Below are 23,736 nucleotides of genomic sequence, written 5' to 3' on the forward strand. Positions count from 1 at the left end.
GAGCGCTCCCGCCTCTCCCGCGGAGCGAGTCCCGCAATGCCAGCCGCCCGGGACGCCCTGGGCGCACGTGGGGGCCGCGCGGGCAGGGCGGAGGGGGCGCTGCGGACGGCGGCGGGAGCGGCGAGCCACGCACGGCGGCGGCGGGAGCGGCCGGGCACGCACGGCGCCGGCGTCGGCGGGAGCGGGAGTCCCGGCCACGCGCGGCGGCGGCGGCGAGGGCGGCGGTGGCGGCGGCGGCAGCGGCGGGAGCGGGAGCGGGAGCGGGAGCCGGGCGTGCACGGCCGCGGCGGCGGGAGCGGCGGGAGCTGTGGCGGCGGCGGATGGCCGAGAGCTGATCTATGCGGCGCTTGGAGGGGCTGTGTCTGCGGCGCCGGCGGCGGCGGCGGGGCCCTGCCCGCGAGCGGAGCGGGGACAAGATGAAGTACCAGAAATACCTGACGGTGCTGCAGATGGCCATCGGCGTCACCCCCTCCAACCGCGGCAGCCTCCTGCCGCTCAAGAGGAAGCTGTGGTGAGGGCGCGGCGGGCGCGGCGGGCGCGGGGTCGGGGCCGGGGCGGGCGGGCGGGCGGTGAGGCCGCCTGCGGCCCGGCCCGACGGGCGCGCAGAGCCGGGGGGCGCCGCAGCCATTTCGGAGCCCCTGGGGCCGAGCGCCACCGCGTCCCGCGCCCACGCGGGCGTGTTCCGCCGCGACCCTCGGCGGTGCCCGGCGACACGCAGAGCGGCGCGCCGCCGAGAGGGAGGGGCGGGGACCCGGCGGCTTACGGGCACCGGGGCACCGGTCTCCCGCCCGGGACTGTCCTTCCAGCCGCCTCCCCGCCAGTTCTGGCTCGGAATTTCCAGCCAGGCTTCCTTGCGGGCACAGAACAATTTATTAGCGCTGCGTTTTCTGCTGTTTCTCAAAACCCATCTGCTGTGGGTACATAGTGAAGGGCGAGCCGCTCCCACGGTGAGGGGACCAAGTTGCGAGGTTTTAATGGCATTATCAGGGACTACATTTTATCTGCACGCGTTCCAGTTCCTCTGACCTGGAAACTGTTATTGGGGTAACGGGGAAAGATCGCCCTTAAAAGAAAAATGTCTGGAAGTTTTCCAGATCGGGTTTACACAGTTGATTATCTATCGGGTTGTATGGCGTTTTATTAGCGTTTAAATGTGGCATATGGAATCCCCATGTGGGCTGCCTGGGTATTCCAGTTGCCCTGAGACTTAAGTGTAAGGTTCTGCCACAAAAGAAATAGTCCAGTAAAGGCGTAGTGACTATAGGAAAAAAGATGCCAGACTTCTTTGCTGTTCAGTGGCTGTTTTAATTTTAAAATTTGTGGTGGGCGAGGTTCGTAGAGATTTACGCACTTTAATTGAATTTAATTTCAAGGTTACAGAGAAAAGGAAGTGAGCCTGCTTTTAGGCGTTTGAGAAAAGTAGTTTCTGCTGTCTCAGGCAAAATGAGTGATCCGAGGACTCTAAAGATAGAGCAACCAAGAAAGAGTTTTCTTTTTTGAAAAAAGAATGCCAATAATGGGGAATTTTGGAGGTGAGAACCAAATATATGGATGGGCAGTGAAGTTCAAATTTCAGCTGTGCCACTTACCGTGTGACCTTAAGTTACTGGAGTATCTGTTTCTTGGTCTGTAGGGTGAGAATGATATTACCTAACTCATGGGGTCATAACCCAGATCAACTGAGATAATGAATGCAAAGTGCCTGCCACTATGCTGGACCGAATAATGGATTCTTAGTGAATATTAGTGTCTTCCTCACTGCCCTCGTCCATCAGTTTGTTCCAAAAAAAAAAAAAAAAAAAAGAGATTTGGGGGTTCCTTGGTGGTGCAGCCAGTTAAGCCTGCAACTCTTCCTTTCAGGTGGGGTGCTGACCTGGGGGTCCTGGCATCCGGCCCCACCTCTGGTTCCGCACTCAGTATGGAGTCTGCTTGAGTTTCTCTCTCCCCCTCTTTCTCTCACTTGAATAAATGCATTTAAGAAAAAAAGATTTATTCTGCAGAAGGTATTTTAATTGGAAGAGCAGCAAGTGACAACACATCAAAGACTAGACTAGGAATAGTTGGCAGTAATTAAGAAATGTCCATGGAAGAAGATTTTAGCAAGGATAGGAAGACTGTGCTACTATTATGAAGCAAGAAGTAGTAACGTTTGAAGAAGGCTTTTCAGGTTGATGGTGTACAGGAGGAAAAAAGAGATTAGCGCCAGCAGTCTTTCCCCTCACTCTGCTTTTCTTCTGAGCAACTGCATATTTTACTTATATGCACTTATACAAAGCACTGCATATTTTACTTAATTGTCATACACGTTTCTCCTCCTCCCCCCAACCCCCACAACTGGAATGTAAGTTGCATGGGGGCAGGACTTTTTATCCATTTAGCTCATTACTAAGTCCCCTGTAACCGGTATCTGGTACAAAATAGTTTCTGAAAAGATATGTGCTGACTAAATGAATTCTTAGTAATGCGTAACTGGGAAGGAGATTTTCTTGATATTAAATTTAAAAACTAAGATGTGGGAATAATGCTTGAGGAGCTGTTAGGCATGAATATTAGTATCGGTTAGCCACCAAGTCAGGACACGAGGTTTATTCTTTTTTGATGGAGTGCCATTTCTGAATACATTCCTCAATACAGTTTGTGAAGAGAGGACACAAAGAAATAAAGTCCAGGTAATTTTTATACTCCAGAGATTCATGTTTCAGTCAGGCAGTAAACTGAGGCCGTGATTAAAAACCATCTTACTAAGAGACAGCCTGGAAAAGGCAGGAAGATTTTTGTTTAACTCTTCCGCAATATTAAATGAGCATTTCAAAATTTCTGCTCAATGTTAAGAGAATTTGCAAACGTTAATCTAGTTTCTATAGAGGCAAAGTGAAGAGCATATGCTACAGAAACTCTAGAGTGAATGGTACATTAAACATAGATATATATAGTCCTTTTTTTTTTAAGTTGAAGAATATTGTGCTGCTTGATTCATCTATTATGTCTTCTGGAATTAATTTTCTAGATAACATTCCATTTTGCCAGTGTCAGAGCCAACGGGACATGGAGGATTGAGACAGAAGACACTGTCACATGGCAAGAAGATATGTAGCTCTGGGTTCTGACTCTAGAGTGATGGGTGGGACGCAATAGCAGACATCAGCAAGGGTTGTCAGACCTTGGAATGCCCTAGCTTATGCCAAGTACAGGATGTGAGGGCATGCTGTCATAATTGGTTGTGGCCTATATGAATGAGGATTTATACAAAGGTGCTGTCTCTGTTTCTCTCTCTTTAAATTATTGCAGTGTATGGAAAGACTGCATGCCTACAAAGCTTATGCCAATAGAGGTAAAGCGTAGGAGGGACTGATCCAGTGTTTTGGTCCCACATTTCTGTCTAGTTTGACCATTTGTGCTCCTTAACTTTCCTTTAGGGAGTAGCTTTCTGTCTTTCTGATTGGCTCTGCAGATCCTTTAAGGCGTATTGGTTTAGGTGGAAACTAAACCAGACAAACAGCCAGACCTGCATCAGCAGAGCCTGTAATTCTTCTCTTTGTCTCCTTCTCCAAGAAATTTAGGAAGTAGGACTGTTTGCAGTATTTGGTTCTGAATCATTAGTGTTTAGGAACCTGGAACTCAGGCCTGTTAACCTCTCCCCACAGTAGGTGTCAGTCTGTATGGCTTGCTTCCTGTAGGGGGTCTTCTGTAATTGCTGGTTATGAAAAGAAGCAGAAGGACACTGTATTTCCCAGAGCTGCTGTAACATTACTACAGACTGTAGCTTAAAAACAACAGAAATTTATTCTCTTTTGTTCTGGAGGTCAGAAGTCTGAAATCAAGGTGTCCGCAGAGCCATGCTCCCTTAAAGTCTCTTGGGGAGAATGCTTCCTTACCTCTTCTAGCTCCTGGTGGCTGTAGGCATTCCTTATGGCTGAATCCCTCCCTTCTCTCTCTGCATCTTCACATGGCCATCTTTGTGTGTCTGTGTCTTCTCTGCTTCTTCTAAGGATATTTGTCATTGGATTTGGGGTCCACCTGGATAATCCAGGATGATCTCATCTCAAGACCCTTCAGTATATCTGCAAAGACCCTTTTTCTAAATGGGGGTCACATTCACAGGTTCCTGGGGTCAGGGAGAGTGGAGAGGAAGGGCACCATTCAGTACAGGTGCTGAGGCCAACTCTTTGCTCTTCAGTGGGTGTGAAGCCCAAATAATTGTTTCATCCTAATTTTACATTGTCAGTCCTGATTTTTGCATTGAGTGCTGTTAGGAATGTGTACACTGACCTTAGGGGGGGAAGGAGTATCATTTCATTTTCTTCATGCCTCTAAATATATTTCTCCCAGTTATTTGATTCAGTAATTATTGAAGGCCACGTGACATCAATTCACTCATTCGAGTAGTTTAGTTGTCCAGTAATCAGATTCTGGAAAAAAGAGGAGCTGCCATTCATTGAACTTATTACCTGCTGGGCCCAGTGTTAAGTGCTTTCCAAGCAACCACCATGTAACTTGCAGCACCCCTATGAGGTAGGTGCTGTATTTTTCCCAGTTTTATAAATGAGGTCATTGACTTGCCCAGAGTCACACATCAGGATTTATACCAGTTGTTGGGGTTAAAAACACATTTGAGCAGGGACATGACAGTCTAGAAAGGAAGAATAACTGAAAACAAGTACAAATCAACCGGAAAGTGCCCTATGGAATGTTGTTTCTCCAAGGGTGGTGCATAGCCCCCTCATGGGTCCCAGAGGTTCCCCTGATGGGATGGGTATGGCTCTAATATCCAAGTCCTTTCTTGGTTTCTTTTTTTTTTTTTTAATTGTTGAGGTATGATTGGCATGTGACATCATTACTTTGAGGGGTACAACATAATGATTCAGTATTTATGTATATAGCAAAATGATCAGTACAATAAGTCTAGTTAACACCATCCCTTTCTTAGTTTCTTTAAAGAGCAAATTATAAGCAATTATACATGTTATTATTTATAAGTACAACTAAAGGCTGGCCATTTATATAAACCTTTTTTTTTTTTTAAAGATTTTTTTTTTTTTTTTTTTATTTGACAGAGAGATCACAAGCAGGCAGAGAGGCAGGCAGAGAGAGAGGAGGAAGCAGGCTCCCCGAGAGAGCAGAGAGCCCGACGCGGGGCTTGATCCCAAGACTCCGAGATCATGACCCGAGCCGAAGGCAGCGGCTCAACCCACCGAGCCACCCAGGCGCCCCTATATAAACCTTTTTATATAAACTCTGGAGGTTTCTGAAGTCTGTTACTTATAGATAAAAATTAGCATTTTACTAGCTTTTGCTGAACCATCCTTCATAAGGATTCAGTATCCTTCTGAAGTCAGTGGCCCTGCTGTACTTAGTAGTATCTCAAGGCCTCTGTTCTTATACCCTTGTTTGTAATTCCCATTGTTAGGGGGAAAGATGCTTTGCTATCACCCATTAGTATTAATCTGGAGTTGGTTATGGCTATCAATTCCTGATACTTTAAAATTACTATCTTGTAGAAAGATTGTTAGGTGTTACTTTTTTTTTTTTTTTGGTAATTTGTTCTTGTGTAAATGCTTTGTTTTTATCATCTTGATTGTTTTTGCCCAATTCTTTGTTATTATTGAGATCTTTTCCACTAGAAATTAGAGATGGGTGAGGTAGATAAGTTTGGGAGTTGTTTGTTCCAAGTGAACCGTGGTCAAAAATAGTTGTGAGCCAAAACTTCTGAGTTAGAAACAAAATGAGAGGGTGGATCCTGGGTTTCTACCTTTTAAGCACACCAGCCATGCCCACAAGTCCCACATGGTCCCATTAGGGGAGTTAGGAAGGGAGTGGAGAGAAGGGGAAATTTTCTCCCCAGTCATCCCCTGGGGATGATAAAATGGAATTAAGAATTAGGAAAAGAAAAACTTCATTGTAAGCTAAATACTGATTTCTTCAGAGTTCAAGGGGAGATATCCAAAATGCTTGTATCTCAGTTACTAACTTTATTTTTCCTATTGTCAAGGGCCGTTCTCCTAAATATTTAAGAAAAAAATCCCAGAGTCCGAGTTATTCAGTGCAGACCACACAATCAGGTGGAGGGAGCGTGGGACCTTGGGATTAAAAATACTCCTTGGGTGCCTGGGTGGCTCAATCAGTTAAGCAGTTGAGTCTTGAGTTTGACTTAGGTCATGATCTCAGGGTCGTGAGATCGAGCCCCACATCAGGCTCCACACTGGGCACGGAGCCTGCTTAAGATTTTCTCTCTCCCATGGGGCGCCTGGGTGGCCCAGTGGGTTAAAGCCTCTGTCTTCGGCTCAGGTCATGATCTCGGGGTCCTAGGATCGAGCCCCGCATCGGGCTCTCTGCTCAGCGGGGAGCCTGCTTCCCCTTCTCTCTCTCTGCCTGCCTCTCTGCCTACTTGTGATCTCTGTCTGTTAAATAAATAAATAAAATCTTAAAAAAAAAAAAAAAGATTTTCTCTCTCCCATTCCCTCTGCCCCTCCCTCTGCTTGCTCATGCGCTCGCTCGCTCTCTCTCTCTCTCAAAACAAAACAAAACAAAAACAACAAAAAAGAAAAGAAAAATACTCCTTATACTCCATGTTTGGAAGAACTGTCTCTTTTTGTATCCCTGTATAGCTCGTCTTACCTGAGTTGTAAATATTCCTCTGTATTCTTATGAGTGTCCAGTGGGAAAGTACTTGAATACACATATTTCTGCTCCAGGAGAAATACTAATTCTCAAAAACAGTGGTAAAACAAGAGAGAGGTGACATCTTAAATTCCCCTGTATCTCAGTACCCCTTCTACTTATACATGAGATAACATTGAACATTATCATCTGGAACCATGTTTATTCCTTTTCTTTTTCTCCACCTAAGAAGAGGGGGTCATTACTGAATCATATGCTTTTTTTTTTTTTTTTTTTGAACCATATGCTTTTTAACAGTTGACCTCTTAGCTTCCAAAAGACCTGGTCAGAACTTTAACGTTACTAAAATTACTCTGTAGGAGCCTGATTCTGTGCCTAGAGAAGGCATCTTCCTCCTGAGAAGTCTGTGGGTAGGGGGGATACAGATCTGATATTCACCTGCTATATATCAATTCAGCTCTACTCTTTTTTTTTTTAAGATTTTATTTTTATTTATTTGACAGACAGAGATCACAAGTAGGCAGAGAGGCAGGCAGAGAGAGAGAGGAGGAAGCAGGCTCCCTGCCGAGCAGAGAGCCCGATGTGGGGCTCGATCCCAGGACCCTGGGATCATGACCTGAGCCGAAGGCAGAGGCTTTAACCCACTGAGCCACCCAGGCGCCCCAATTCAGCTCTACTCTTCAGTAATGTTTTTATTATGATCCTGGTGGGGAAGGGGAGGATCCATTCTTCTATTTATATTGAGGATTTTTTTTCCTGTTTTAGTCACTGGACTTGGCATTACATTGAGTTAAGTCTGATAAATTTCTTGGTTGTCCGTCATTTATAAATTTGATGTATATAAATTCTTATCACAGACTTTAGGTTTTAGGTTTGGAAAAAGGGTAAATAATAAACCTTTCTAAGTTAAATGAGAGAAAAACTTGTGAAAAATGTCTTTGTCAAAAAGTTTATATTTCTTCTAATATGATTATGCCACATAATGCGATCAAAGTAAAGTGTGAGAGAGGAGGCATAATTTAAGAATTGTATATTGTTTTCAGCTCTGTTTTTCTTTCCCATATGCCCACTTTTCTTAAATGAAATTCTTATTTTCATGAAAGCTTTTACTCTGCAGAGAAGAGAGCAAAACTGCAATGTAAAACTTTTTTAATGTATTGAAAATAGTGAAAGTGACGTCAGAATTTTACTCTGGGAAGTGACTTGAAAGGTGCACTTATTAGCAATTCAATGAAATAACAAAAATGAGAATTAAAAAAACCACAACAAAAATACTGAGTCTGAGTAAACAATACCAAATGCCATCAGTGGACCAGCATTTTTGCGGTATCTCTGAAATATATTTACTAGATAAAGATAGTTCTACTCAGAGAAAAGCCTTGCAAGAACCATTTCCAGGAAATGTGCAGGAGAACATTTCTGCACAAAGAGAGGCTGATAACTTGCAGCAGCATTCCAGGGATGGAAGAAGCAGAGGACACTTGGGGAATTACTCAGATTTTATGCACCAGGTTGATTGACGCCTTGCCTTACCAGTTTGTGACAAGCTGTGGACAACAGTGTTGCTTTCTCGCTTACCAAAGCAGGGAATGTGGGCTCTTGGGCCAGAGGGACAGGGTTGTACCTGACATAGCTACTGAGTCCTCTGACCCAGAAGACAAGTGACTTCACAGCAGCATGTCCCATCTCTCTGCCAGAGTTGCCAAAGGAGGCCACAGTAAATGTGACAGTGCAGAAACAGATGTTCTTTAATACAAATATAAGTAGACATTAAAAATCACCAAACAGTTGGAGAAAACCAGTATTAGAAGAATTACCATACTCAACAAACAAAAGAACTAATCCCTGAGAAAAATAGAAAAACCTTGGATTAAGATGGTTATTTTCAGAAAGATGCAAGAGAATATCATATGAATAAAACACCATACTAAACACTAGAAATTTAACCTTTGCTCACTAAAGTGAAAGAGAATGGCTGAATTGACAGAGCTGAGAAGCAAGTGAGCAGTGTGGAGGAGGAAGCTAGAGAATCACAAAAGAACAAAGGGACAAAAGTATGGAAGAGAAATTAGGAGACCTTGAAACTATTTCCAAGGAAGGGTGGAGCTTTTTTTTTTTTTTTTTTTTTTTTTTTAAAGATTTTATTTATTTATTTGACAGAGAGAGATCACAAGTAGACGGAGAGGAAGGCAGAGAGAGAGAGAGAGAGGGAAGCAGGCTTCTTGCTGAGCAGAGAGCCCGATGTGGGACTCGATCCCAGGACCCTGAGATCATGACCCGAGCCGAAGGCAGTGGCCTAACCCACTGAGCCACCCAGGCGCCCCAAGGGTGGAGCTTTTGGTAGGGTTGCACTGGTGCTGGAAAAGAAGAGAAACAAAGGCATGTTAAACATCATTGCTTGCGTATCAGGAGATAAGAATACCACTGAACTCTAGATGTTGATAGAAGTATTTCAGTTTAAATAAAAGTGTGTGTGTATATATGTATTGTGGAAATGTAGAGGTACATATATATGCATATATATGTATATTTATAAATATATAAATGTAACTATATAAATGTACATGTAAATATATAAATACATGTATATGTATGGTTAACTAGAGTTAGAGTTGCCCTAATAAGATGTATAACTTTGAACTACTAATTGGAGAGGAGAAAGTCCAAGGGAGGGTAGAGAGAAAGAAAACTCAGTCATACTAAAAAGGTAGGAAAAGAAAAAGAAGAAAGCATTTAAATTTGAAAAACACAAACTATAAAACATGGCAGAGGAAAAAATCTAAACATATCAGTAAACATAACAAATTTGAATGGGTTAGGTTTCTCTCAAATGATAGGGATTCTCAAACTGAGTATGAAAGAAAAGCATCCAGTCGCATGCTGGTGAAGAATCGACTAGAGTTAAAGGTACAGCTAAAAGAAGGAGGCTGGGGGGAGGGTGGAGACAGGGACCTGGAAAGGTTGAAAATACAAGCACAGAAAAACATAAACCAAGAAAAGGATAATATGAAAATGTAGTTGGGGAAATTATTATGCAGAATCGCATTTAAAGTAAAGTCTTTAATTGGAATAGGGACTTTATTTTTTTAAATTTTTTTTTAAAGATTTTATTTATTTATTTGACAGAGAGAGATCACAAGCAGGCAGAGAGTCAGGCAGAGAGAGAGGGGGAAGCAGGCTCCTTGCTGAGCAGAGAGCCCGATGCGGGGCTCGATCCCAGGACCCTGAGATCATGACCTGAGCCTAAGGCAGAGGCTTAACCCACTGAGCTACCCAGGCGCCCCGGAATAGGGACTTTAAATGTGATAAAAGTTTAAGTCCCTAAAAAGATAAGAGCCCTGGGCATTACACATAAGAATCGTTGAACACTACATCAAAAACCAATGATGTACTATGTGTTGGCTAACTGAACATTATAATAAAGAATATAAGAAAAGATACCCGTTGCAAACATTAAGACATCTAATACAACAGATTTGAAATATGTAAAGAAAAAAACTAATATATAAAGATCCATTGTCAAATCCATGTTCGTGGTGGGAAACTCTGTCAATCGCCTCTTTTAGGAGAAATTAGCCCTTTAGCAAGACAAATGTAATGAAGGACACAGAGAAGTTAAGTTATAAAAGAAAATAAAAGGATATAGTCACCTTTCCATTTACGGACACGCCCACCTCCACATGAACATTTTTCTGTACTGTTGATAGAAGCATAAATTGGGAAAGCCTTTTTGAAAAGTAGTACTTGCAACACCCAGAAACCTCTGACTCTGCATTTTCCTTCTAGTGCTCTTTCTTAAGTAAATACTGTGTTTATACCCAGAGATGTCACACATGTTCATTGCTTTACAGTTTGATAGCAAACATTTGAAAACTAAATGCCCATTGGTAGGGGAGTGGTTGAATAAATTGTGGTATGCCTGTACAATGGAATACTCTTTAGCCATTAAAAAGAATGAAACACATGAGTTCAAGCTCCACTTTGGATATAGAGATTACTGAAAAATAAAATCTTTTAAAAAATCGAATGAAATGGATCTGGGTTATTATGGGAAGAGCTTCAAGATATATTATTATGTGAAAAAATGAGATGTAGGGCAATGTGAACAGTTTGGTCAGTTTGCTAAAAAGTTTCAAAAGGAGATTAACACATATATAGATAAGCATGAGCATTTGTTTGGGAGTTTATACAAAGAACCATTAGTGGTGATTATCTTTGGGTAAAGGGATGGGGATTTGTGATGAGGGAGGACAGGGAGGCTTTACTTTTCATTTTTGCATCTTTTCATACTCTTTAAATCTTCTGACTATAGGGGCATAGTACTTTTATTCTAAACTGCAGCCATACCTAGTCTATTTCATGATGTTCATTCCCATCTTCTTATTATATAAATCAAATTTACTTTGCTATCAGTCTATCCAGTATGTCCTTTTCAGCCTTTTCAAGCAATGAGAGATGTTTTTTTTTTTAAGAGACAGAGAGCACACGCAGAGGGGAAGGGGCTGAGGGAGAGGGGGAGAAAGAGAGTCTTCAGCAGGCTCCATGCTCAGCCTTGAACCTGTTGCAGGGCTCAATCTCATGACCTTGAGATCATGACCTGAGCTGAAATGAAGAGTCAGATGCCTAACTGACTGAGCCACCCACACGCCCCATGAGAGACCTATGCCTTTCAGATCACAACATTTTTAATATAAAATATTAAGGTCAGGATATTTGAAAAGTATACCAACATGGAACACACACAAGCAGGAAATTGATCATAAAATAAGGAAACCGATTTTCATAAGCCACCCTTAACAAATCAGTCTCACTACTTAAGTCTCTGTCATCTCTAAGACGATAATCCACTAAGCAGTTTCCTCCCAGGTTCCTGGGGGCACCTTCTAAGTGCCAGCAGTGGCACCGAAATGATTGAACACATAACAGTCTTGAGAGTGTGTTGATGTGTATGAGCATGTGTCCCAGTGTGCAGATATGTAGATAGCTTTGATTATTTACCACTTCTTATCTGTGTTTTCTTGGTTCTGTAACCATGCTGAATTAAATGTTGACTGTTATGTTTAAAGCTTTAAAAGTTATTTCATGCTTTAAAAAGTATGCTGAACGGTATTTATGCTTGTACACAATGAGAGCTGACTTGCACTGAGTGTGCTGGGCCCTGGGCTGAGCGCTTGAGAAAGAACTACTCAGAGGGGAGCAGATGCCTCTCAGTTACCTAGGAAACTTCAGTCTGGCCTTAATTGCTTCTTTGATGGTCAGAGTTGACTTCTAGTGAATCTTAATGTAGAAATGTTTGAACCCTGTCAAGAGAAATTTCTAAACCAGCAAGTTACTAAGAAATACTTAGAAAGCGTATCTCCTCAGAGTTAGATCCACTGTGGTTCTTTGCTTCTTGGCTGAAAAAGGAGCATGATGTTTCCAGAGCTATCCTCAAGTAAATACTTATCTCATGCTTGAGAAACGTATCTACCTGCAAATCCGTCTTTTAAGTGTTTTCCACTTCTTGCAGGGTAACGCCATCCTCTGAAAATCCGAATGGTGCTACTTCTAGCGTCAGCCAAGGAAAACCTTCTTTAAGACGAATAAAAGGGAGACTGCACAGAAGCAAAAGCCTTGATAGCATCGATTTCTGTGAGCTCACTGTAAGTGCACTGTGTAGTACTTATTTTCAAAGAATATGAAAATTTTGATGTCATTATTTTGATTTTTATAAAAGCACAATAGTCTTATTTTGTCATGAGCATCTTTTTGCCGTAAAAATTGGCTTATCCAACAGGTTACTAACTAGAATGCTTTGTTAACTGATATCCATATGAAACATTTAGAATTAATGATTCTGATTCAAAGACCAAGATAAAGAAATGCTTCCTGATCTGCAACAAAAAGTAAAATAAGTTCAGCGAAGTATTAATGTAAACTTCTTAGAAATTACAAATCCGAATGTTAATGTAAGTAGGGATCTCAGTGTTTGATTAACCCCAGATACTCACCTTCCTGGCAGGACCAGAAAATAGTGTTACTTAGCTATTCTTAGGACAGATCCTGATTCAGTTAATGTTGGTGCTTTCTTTCCATTCTAAGTGATTAACATTAGTGGCCATGTCCTTTTTATTTTTTTCTGGACCAAGTGATGGTTTTTCATGCGGGTGTGTGATACATTCATGAATGTTTTTAGAGGAGCAGGAACACTGGCACTTTCAGTCCACACTGTCCTTTGCTATTAATTATATTGCCTAGTTCATAAGAGATACTATAGTACTATTAAGGATATAGTAGAATTTTCTTTGCAGTAAGATTTTATTCAAATTTATGTATTGTAGGGGTCAATGGCAAATTAATGGATATTTAGGATGTTGAAGAGACCAGATGTGTTTACTTCTTCCCTTCGAGCTCTGAAAACTTCTGAATTATAAAAGTACCATTGACTATACCTGTTTCGAACAGTGGTAACAGAGCCTTTCTTCTTTGAGGATATGACTTCTGCACCTTTTATCTATAGTTGATGAAAACAGAAGTTCAGTAAATGTGGATACTCTATCTTTTAATTTATTCTTATTAAAATAATTATAGTCGGTTTTGCCTAAAAGTGTGCTTGGCCATTTTATGACGTAAGACAGCAGAAGGTGAAATGTGACCTATCAGAAGACATTTAAGCAATAACTGAGAAAAAACAGTAAATTTTTGCTAAGTAAAACTAGCAATTAAAATGACTAAAGGAAACATAAGCATGGTGTAAAATAAGGAGGATTGCTTTGCAGTAGTGAAACACTGAATTGAGAAGCAGATTTGAATTACTTTTTGGAAAATAAAAATGGAAATTGGAATTTTATCAGGTCTTTTTATGGTACTAAATGTTGTCATTATGGAAGGTAGTCCAATAACAAATAAGTTTGGCATGTCACAGAGTATGTTTGCTTGCTTAATCACGGTCTCTGTGGTTGGGGAAGATAAAATATCTGTAGAATATGACAGGAAAAAAAGCTTTACTTCATGTACTATTGCTTTCAGTTTCCTAGAAATAGAAATAGATTATTTCACCTATGAGGAAAAGTTGGCAAATAGAGCTGTCTTTTTATCATGACAAATATGTCTTAAAACTGTTGATAATTCGTTTTCTTCCTTGTGCCGGGCGAGAGTTGATCTGGCTCAAGTGAGTGTGTGGTTCAAGTGAGGAAAAAAATAACACTACCCAGGTGCAGTTAACATCTGCAGAACTAGTTTCTTTCTTTTTGATCATCTCTCCTAGTTGACCTTATTTCAAAAGTGAAATGTCTTAGCATCCCTGGAGCGAAGGCATTTGACACTGAGGTTAAGCGGGAGAGATAAAGTTGAGGTTGATAGAAGGTCCCTTGTCTTTCAGTAATGAGAATATATTATTGAAATGTCATTGCAGTTCACCCTTGAAGATAGCAGGGGTTAGAGGCGTCCAACCTCCATGCAATTGAAAATCCACATATAACCTGAATCCCCCCTTAACTTAACTACTGATAGCCTACTGATGACCAGAAGCCTTACCAATAATCCATTAACACATGTTCTATATGTTATATGTATTTTATACTTTATTCTTAAAATAAGCTAAACTGGAGAAAAAAATGTTAAGAAAATCGTAAGGGAGAGAAAACACATTTATAGTACCGTATTTTAAAAAATCTGCATATAAGTAGACCCATCAGTTCAAATATATGTTGTTCAAAGGGTCAGCAGTACTGCAATTGTTAGACTTTTGTTGCAATTGGAGTTCCTTTTCCTTCTCAGGTTTTTGTAGTCATGGGTGGTAGGACAGCAATCTTTGAAGACTTTTAGATTCTTAGAAATTTTTTACAATGAGCATGTTCCATTTTTGGGAAAGCAATAAACTGCTTTTCCAAACAATAGAGAAATTTTTAAAAAGAGCCTAACAGCCTGGCTATTCCCACCATCTACTGTAAACTATGGCAATTAATATTGTAATACTTAAAATACATAGGGACATATAACGTCTTTAGCAAGGGGATGAAAAGGATGTTTTCCCCTCCACTTCTTAAATTGTCTTTTTTTTTTTTTTAAGATTTTATTTATTTGACAGACAGAGACCACAAGCAGGCAGAGAGAGAGAGAGAGGAGGAAGCAGGCTCCCCGCTGAGCAGAGAGCCCGACAACGTTGGGCTCGATCCCAGGACCCCAAGATCATGACCTGAGCCAAAGGCAGAGGCTTTAACCCACTGAGCCACCCAGGCGCCCCTTAAATTGTCTTTTTAAAAGAAGAAAGTGCTGGGGTGCCTGGGTGGCTCAGTCAGTTAAGTGTCTGCCTTCCGCTCAGGTCATGATCTGAGGGTCATGGGATCAAGCCCCATGTTGGGCTCCATGCTCAATAGGGAGTCTGCTTCTCCTTCTGCTTCTGCCTGCTGTTCCCCCTGCTTGTGTGTGAGCTCTATCTCTCTCTGGTCAAATAAATAAATAAAATCTTTTAAAATAAATAAATAAATAAATAAAAGAAGGAAGTGCTACTCTCAAAAAGTAGATTAGAAAAGACTCTCACAGGAGGAGAAAGGGATTCAGATCTGATTCTGTCACACAGTTGACTGTAATGAATCGTGGAAAACCAGATTTTAAAGCCTTAGCCACAGTGTCTACAGGGCACTTACTTGGTAAATGATGATCAGTTATATAGGAATAGATACTTCTTATCCCTTTTAGGAAATAGTTTAGACACCATAGGTATCTCTTGTTCAAAAAAACTGAAAATTCTGTCATACACTATTTTTAAAATCTGTAAAAATTTTTATCAGATGTATGGCTTCCTTTGACTGCCAGAGTAACTGGCAAACCTTAAAGCAGGAAGATTTAAATTTAGTTCATTATCTCCAGTCATGTGCATATATCAAATTTGCATGACCAGCAGAATAACATTTATATTTTTATTTTCACATTTTACTTTTAACTTTGCCTAATAAGAAATACAATTTTTATTGCTTTTGGAAAAACATAGCAAACAGAGCAAGAGGTCTACTTGCTATGCATTCAAGGTCCCAATTTCTGGCTGAGAAACCTCAGGTTCCAGCTGAGATGGTTGGCTTTGGTCCCGGGCGTCAGATTGATGCCATTTCACTCCTGGGGAGAGGTGATTGTTTCAGCTCTCTCTGTGGGGATTAAATGGGATGGGCATTCTAGTTCATTTTGTAAACCCTACAGCATAAATGACTGACTTCCTGGTTCACTGGAGGAGACTGGAATCCATCCAGTCTCACGAGTCCATGAGACCAGAGATCCCAGAGATCTGTGGCACAATTTTCTTAGGCAAGGCCTGGACTGGACAAGTCTGTGGTGAACACATGTTTTGCCTGGATAACCTAAGCCTTTCTTCAACATGTTTTCATGGGTACAATGCTATAAAACCAAGCGACAAATCCTTTTGTTTCCCTCAAGGTAATGGAGTGATATGTTGACAATGGATATGGAGAAGAAAAGTGACCATTTGTCTTTGGACTGACTCAGTTAATGGTGCTTATATGCTAAGCTGGTGCATATCACTCTGTGTCGTTGCCTGTTGGGAGTGATTAGGTGGCATCGACTCTTGTCTCTTCCTCCCTCTCAGATTCTAAGTGTATAGTCAAAACATTTTTAGTGATAATTTAAAAATTCAACAGATTGCTTGAAATTTTACAGCTTCTCTTGATTATACATACTTCCTAAAACAGGAAAATGGAGCCAGTTGAGTAGGATTCATTCAGTGGGGGAGGCTATCCTGAATATAGACTTACGCAATTTATTTCCTCCTTCATGGGTGTAAATCTGGATTGCTAATTTTTTCTTTTTGCCAACAGAAAAATACTACAAAAAGTTTTATGCACAATAAAGAGAAACAATGAACCAATTAATAGTTTATGGCTGTGTTCCCTTAGCCTTGGATGAGAGACAGTTTCACTCGTCACCAAGAACCATTAGGCAAAATGATGCATTTCAAAATCTTCGGCGGATTTTTTTTGCCATTAGAGGAAAAATCTGTGATAATAAGATATTATTTGGAGTATTACATTTGTGTACATTTCTGGGCTGATAAGTCACATTTCACTGCTGCCTGAGTATAATGTAGTTCTATGTTTTATTTTTTTTAATGATCAGAGATTTTTCTCATTTGAAAAGCTCCTTTTTTCTCCTGATAAAGAGGAGTCTCCATGTACGTGCATAGAAAATACTGGTAACCTACGGAGATATCAGTGATAGAAGTTTTCTCCTTCTTCCTCTACCCTTCAAGACCCTCTCCGTGAGATCTGTGGGACCCCTGAGAGATTCTAGAGCCCTGTTTTAAAACTAAATATCTATTTGACTTTGAAGACTTAACAACTTTGCTCTCTTCTTGGCATGATGGGGTGCCTGACTGGTGAATAAGGAGCTGGGCACCCCAAGGTGTGAAAGTGGTGGAAGGTGAACATGTGAAGGGACACTGAACACCAAGTTAAACTGCCTCCCATTTTGTTGGGGGGAGGCCAAACACTTCTCCCCTTTCTCACTCCCACTCAATCACCACTGTCCCCCTCACCATGGGAATGAGAACCTAGAAGAAATAGTAGTGAGCCTTGGGGGCCCTTTGCTCTGGGTGCACAGCTGTTCTTTCCATCCTGAGCTCTAGTGACATGGGCATCTTTCTGTTCACTTTTACAAATCTCTGTGTCATTTGTAGGTGTTGGCCACCAGATTGCCAGCAGATCTCCTCACTGTGCCCTCAACACTTAGTGCATGCTTTGTTCCTGATTGTATCACGGGCTTCGGTTCCTCAGAGATAGGGAACATGTCTTTTATATTCCTCTGAACGGTAGCATGACAGATTTTATGCTCGTTCAGTATTTGTTGGTTTATTATTGGTTGACCGATTGTTTCCTGGGCTGACTGTGGCATGGTGTTAAAATAGTGGGTATTAAGAAGCAAGAGGAGATATAAAATGATATAACTCATTTGATACAGAGTCAGGTAAAGTGACAAACTCACTCTCTTGGCTTTTCTTATGGGAAAGATGCCTGAATACCAAGAAATAAGGGGGACATTTTTGGAATAGCCAAAGTAGATATCGTGGTGCCATTAGAGATATTGGAGGTGGGAGTGGAGATGGCGGTGGTGGTATTTGGTGATGGAGGTAGAGGTGGTGATGAAGGTGGAGATGGTGGAGGTAGAGGTGTACGTACTCATTATCATCAGTTTTTTGTTGAACCTTTTGAGAGAAAACTGTAAGGATGATGTCCCACAACCCCTAAATTTTGAGGTGGTAAGTTTCCCAAGGCAAGGTCATTCTCCACTTATCCACCATGTAACCAAATCAGGAAATCAACACTGACACGATGATTCAGTCCAATCTATAGTTCCCATCCCAACTTCACTACTTTCCCAGTGGTGTCTCTCTTTCCTTTCTGGTACAGGATTCCATCCAGGAACATGCATTGGTTTTAGGTGTCATGTTTTGTCCTTGACAGTTTTAAAGAATCCTCAACTGGAGCCATTCAGTGTTTCTAATGACTAGATTCAGGTCATGTGTTCTTGGCAGGAATGGAGGACCTGCCCTCACTAGTCCCAGTTCACGGAGCATCTGGCTTCTCGCTGGCTTGGGTGTCAGGGAACTGGACATAGGAGTGTGCTGTGGCTCACTCCCAACATTCCCTGAGGATATACATTGTTCTAGGGTACAGGAATCTACCAGAATTATCCACCTCATTAATTTTCCGAAGTGAGGGGAATCAGAATTTTGAGGCTTTTTGTGCAGGACAAAGGAATCTGGCTACTTATATACGTTTTGGACTTCCAGAGGCCAATCTGAATCCAGTTTGCTCATTGACAACCAACCAGTAGTAGATGGTGTGCCCTTAATGGCTACTGTCTTCATTAAACAGAATATCCTGATATTTCTAAGGGGCTCTTACAGACAGCTTTACAAGGACTCTTGTTTTTTTAAAAGATTATAAGCATAATGTCTATAAGGTATCTATTCCTGTAAGTGTTGTCAGCCTCCACCTTTATCTAGCAGGTGTTTTGGATTGGTTCTGCAGGTCAGAATTTTGTCTCTATCTTACACCTATGCCAACATCTCCCTTCTTTATTTTCTTTTCACTGGCCACTGCTGCTTGAGAAGTTTATTGGCTCTGATTGTAGGCAGGATTTTTGTTCATCAAAACTGAATAGAAAATATAGATAGGCCTTTTAGAAATTTAGATCTTAATGAAAACAATGGAGAAGTATTATTTCAAAAAAAAAGAATATGAGGTCTTTGGTATTTTACCTAATGCTTATTTCATAGTCTGTTTTGAAAGCATTTCTTTGATTTTGTCTCTTTTTCTAGGGCGGGCTTAGATTCCATCCTTGTTGGTTGGGCTGGAGAGCAGCCAGCCACTGTCCTCTCCCTGTCTCTAGCCACAGCCTTGCTTCTCTTCATGCAGATCAAGGCGCCAGCCCCACAGTCAGAATATACCCAGGCCTCATTGAGGTTCATCTGGGACGCCTCTCCTTCATATCTCTCAAACACACACACACCACCACCACCATCATCATCCTCTCCGCTGTTCCAGTGGCCTGATCTACTACAGAGAGCAGAAACATAAACTACCAATAGTGGAGACAGTCCAGGGTGCCTCCAGGGAATATGGAGTGCTCGCCTCGACCTCTTACAGCAAAGAATCACAAACAGGTCGCCCTTGAACTGAATCTGGGAGGGACGCATCTGACTTTGTGGGGAGAGTAGGGAGGAGGTCATCAGGTTGAAGGAGCAGAATCAGGAGTGGAGACAGGGCTGAGAACTACCAGGGGTATGGAAGGACATTACAATTTGTTCTGAACCCCAGAGCTCTGCAGAGATGCCTGGGGCTGGGCTGGGTGTGTCTTGTATTTGTTTTTCACTCAATGGACGGAGTCATTAGATTTCCCCATTTGTTATGGAGCAAAATAAATAACCTCTGAGGAACGTAACAGATAATGCAGTGTTTGCGTGTGTCTATGGGCGAACACATTACTTCCAGCGTGGAGAAAACTGGCCACATTTCTGTTTGAAACAGACATCGTTGTGTTCTTGGATGAGAACACATTAACTCATCTGGTCATTACGTGACTTCTGAACATTAGAACAGAAGCAGAAATCTCAGAACGTGTTGTTTGCCGTCTCTCTAACGTGTTTTATTTTGGGCAAGCCACACGAGTCACAGTAGCTAACATTCAGGGAGGACTGACTATACCTGGCGGAGAGGCGGAGTGAGGGCCACACACAGTGAGTGCCTCTTCTCCCCGGCTCAGGGGGGCCTGAGAAAGTAAATCCAGGAGGAAGGGAATCATTCCATTTCCTCAGTGCTTTCCTGTTTTCATTCCTGTAGCCAATGGAGGCACAAAATACCGATTTCTCTTTTGTGATGACTTCATAGCTTGCAGGAAGCCTCCTCCTTCAGAGCCTGCTTTGGGTGCTGCCACCAGACCCAGTCTTCCCCAGATCTCCTCATGGCCTGTTTGTTCTGGATGTCCCTCACATTCCACATGTTCGGAAGTCCCACTGTGAGGGTCAATAAAATGATCTTGAACAACAGCAGTTTTCAGATTATTCGAGCTAGTTTTCCTTCGGAGGGACTGAGAGCCTGGCCCTGAGACTGAGAGACAGTACAGGTTTGGGAAGCACCCCGCTTTGGAAAGTACATGGGTGGGAGCCCGAGAGGATGGGAGCATTCCAGGATGGACCCCAGGTAGCCAGAGCTGGGAAGGAAGTGTCCCAGACCACAGAGGGGGTACTAGACACAGAAGGAATACCAAAAGCCCAAAGCACTGAGATGCCCCATTTGCCCCAGGACCAAAGAAAGTCGTATATGACCTTTACATACAACTTTAATATTAACTAAAAGACCATATGCAGTGAAGCATTACCAGCAAAATATGTTGTGACCAGGAAAGATGTCATTTAAACTGGGCCTCAGCATTGTCTCACAATGTCGTTGAATGTGTCTGTTGGCAGAAGCCACACGTGAGAACCTCAGTAAGTAAGGCCCAGGCAGATACAGCCAATGTCGTTATAGCTAATTGTTGTATGTTCTCACTGTCCAAGGCACTGAGTCTGGGAAGGGTAGAGTTTCTACTTAGGAGGCTTTATTCTGAATCTTTCAACAGCCAGAGGTGGGCATTTCACAGGATTATTTTAGAGCAGAATCTTCCCACTCCTGCCCCAAGGCCAGTGGTCTGGCTACACAGCGGCACAGCTGGCCACATGGGGGCAGGGCTTTCTAGCAAGTGCACTTGGGCAGTTGGAACAAGGCCGTCCAGCTGGGGTCCTTCTTGGGTAAAAACTTCACTTCATGCTCCCTAGTGGTCATCCACAGTAACTCAACTGAAATTCGTGGTACACGGACTTCCATGTAGAAATGAAAGTGGAAAACCGGTTATAATTTGAAGTTATTTTGGATGTTTGAATTGCTGGAGGTGGTTGATACTTGAAGAGGTGCCCCCTAGGGCAGAGTGGACTTTTGAGCCTCTCTGCTTGTTGAAAGGTGATTGCTAAGTCAAGAGCTTTGATGATTGGAGGAATCGGACAATGGAGGCTCTGCTTTATTTTTTGGGATGAAAAACGAAAGTGCTTCTACCCTTCTGTAAGGGCTTCTGTGTTACCAGAAAGGAATCAAGCTTTTTTTGTTGGTGGTTTTTGTTTTTGTTGTTGTTGTTTTTTTTTTAAGTAACCTTGTTGAAATTCTTTAAAACTAGGTATATTTCTAGATACCAAACAGGGTTTAGTTTGTGATTTTTAAAATTTTTGTTTTGGTGTTTTTTGTTTTGGTATTCATTTCCATGTTTGTTATAACCTGAGCCACCTTTGTAAGCATTTATTAACTTTGTTTCTCCATTCCTGTTATGCACTAAATTGAAAGATTTATTATAATTAGAGAATGAAAACCGTAAACTAGCATTTAACATATTTTTTTTTCCTTCTGATCCAACTGTACTTTGGGTTACCACATTTTATGTGGATAACACATAATCAGTGGCGTTTTCCTACTATTTCAGCATGAAAATTCATTTTCAACATTTTGGAAATTATATAATTCAATATATTACTGTTGCTACTACTTACATTTTAAAAACCTGTTTCACCTTTGGCTTCCACTCTGTTTCGTGTTCACAGAAGAATGTTTAAAATGGACTATTTAGGGGCGCCTGGGTGGCTCAGTGGGTTAAGGCCTCTGCCTTCGGCTCGGGTCATGATCCCGGGGTCCTGGGATCGAGCCCCGTATCGGGCTCTCTGCTTAGCGGGGAGCCTGCTTCCCTTCCTCTCTCTGGCTGCTTCTCTGCCTACCTGTGATCTCTGTCTGTCAGATAAATAAATAAAATCTTTAAAAATAAATAAATAAATAAAATAAAATGGACTATTTAATTTTAAGTGGTTTATAAGTGTTGATTTTTTTTCTCCCTTAAAAATGTTAGCTAGGTCCAGTAAGATAGGAAAGACATGCTCATGCTTTGAGGCAAGGCCGTATTTTAATTCATCTAAACAGTCTTGGTATAACGTTAGATTTACCATTTACCATCTGATAAAAAAAAAAAATCTGTTAGATTTTTTTTTTAATGATAAAGAGAAATGTTTTCCATTGTACTTTCTCATATCTAGGTGTATTTTGGACCAGGGCAAAAGAACAGCCCGGTTAGAGCTACGAGGTAATTAAGGGTGTCATTAAGGAAAGGATTCCAGAGTCAGGCTTTGCCCCTCTTGACTTATTCTCCAGATGATGAATGCACTAAGTATGTCTTGCATGTCATTTTCTATCATGGACTGGGTCAGTGGTGTTTATGTTAGGTTACATACAGACAGTCCCCAACTTATGATGGTTCAACGTAGTAATTTTTCACCTTTACAGTTGTGCAAAAGTGATGTGCATTTCAGTAGAAATCATACTTCACATTTTGAATTTTGATCTTTACCTAGGCTGGCAATATACTGCTCTCTCTTGATGCTGCGTAGTGACAGTGAGCCACAGTGCCCAGTCAGCCAAATGATCATGAGAGTAAACAACAATGCCCTTGTGACCGTTCTGTCCCTATACATCCATTCTCTTCTTCCCCTCCTGTACAGTACTCAACAAATTATAGGAGAGATTCAGCTCTTTATTACAGAATGGGCTTTGTGTTAGATTATTTTGACCAACCGTGGGCTACTGTGAGTGTTCTGAGCACATTTAAGATAATGCTAGGCTAAGCAGTGATGTTTGATAGGTTGGTTTTGTTAAGTGCATTTTTGACTTACGATCTTTTCAATTTACAATGTGTTTATTAGGAATATAACCCTACTGTAAGTCAAGGAAGAGCTGTACTTCTTATTATCTTCGCACATCATGTGTAGATCGGTATCTGATGACTGCTTTTCAAAGTTATTTTTTTTTTTAAGATTTTATTTATTTATTTGACAGAGAGAGATCACAAGCAGGCAGAGAGGCAGGCAGAGAGACAGGAGGAAGCAGGCTCCCCGCTGAGCAGAGAGCCCGATGCAGGACTCGATCCCAGGACTCCGAGATCATGACCTGAGCCGAAGGCAGCGGATTAACCCACTGAGCCACCCAGGCGCCCCTTCAAAGTTATTTTTTAAAAAGATTTAATTTATTTATTTTGAGGGAAGGGCAGAGGGAGAGAGAGAGTCTCAGACAGACTCCACACTGAGCGTGGAGCCTGCCGTTGGGCTCTGTCTCATGACCCTGAGATTGTGATCTGAGTCAAAACCAAGAGTCAGAGGCTCAACTGACTGAGCCAGTCAGGTGCCCCTGCTTTCCAAAGTTATTAAGTCCTGCTGTGTTGTACATTCATGAGGAAATACTTTAGTACCAGTTGGTTTTAGCATGCCATTGTTTCTTAGTTTTCATTTCAGAATATACAATATATAAATATACTGCTATTTTTTGGTATGTTTTCTCTGATTCGTTTTGGATCTTTTTTTTTTTTTTTTTAACATAGAATCAGTTCCTTTGGATGGTATAAAATGAGAAAGTCAAAAACTTATCTGGTAGAAACCAGCACATTTGGAAGCCTCAGGATCCTCAAATCTTTGTTCAAGATTTGATTTTCCAGCATATTACTACCTGATACTATGCTTTTTTTTTTTTTTTTTAAAGATTTTATTTGTTTGACAGAGACACAGCAAGA

At 41.6% G+C, this 23,736-nt stretch overlaps 1 protein-coding gene across 5 annotated transcripts in view; it reads left to right on the forward strand.

Annotated features, from left to right (window-relative positions):
• The first annotated feature begins 323 nt into the window (after positions 1 to 323).
• The window catches only part of TJP1 (tight junction protein 1), a 251,152-nt gene continuing 227,739 nt past the window's right edge, over positions 324 to 23,736 (forward strand). For all 5 annotated transcript variants that reach the window (XM_047735914.1, XM_047735915.1, XM_047735916.1 and 2 more), the window contains exons 1-2: positions 324 to 511; positions 12,128 to 12,260. In XM_047735914.1, the coding sequence (XP_047591870.1) occupies positions 339 to 511; positions 12,128 to 12,260 (306 nt within the window). In that variant the 5' untranslated portion in view covers positions 324 to 338. The remainder of the gene's footprint in view (positions 512 to 12,127; positions 12,261 to 23,736) is intronic.

The sequence above is a fragment of the Lutra lutra genome, chromosome 7 (assembly GCF_902655055.1).
Source record: "Lutra lutra chromosome 7, mLutLut1.2, whole genome shotgun sequence".
In the NCBI taxonomy this organism is placed as follows: Eukaryota; Metazoa; Chordata; class Mammalia; order Carnivora; family Mustelidae; genus Lutra; species Lutra lutra.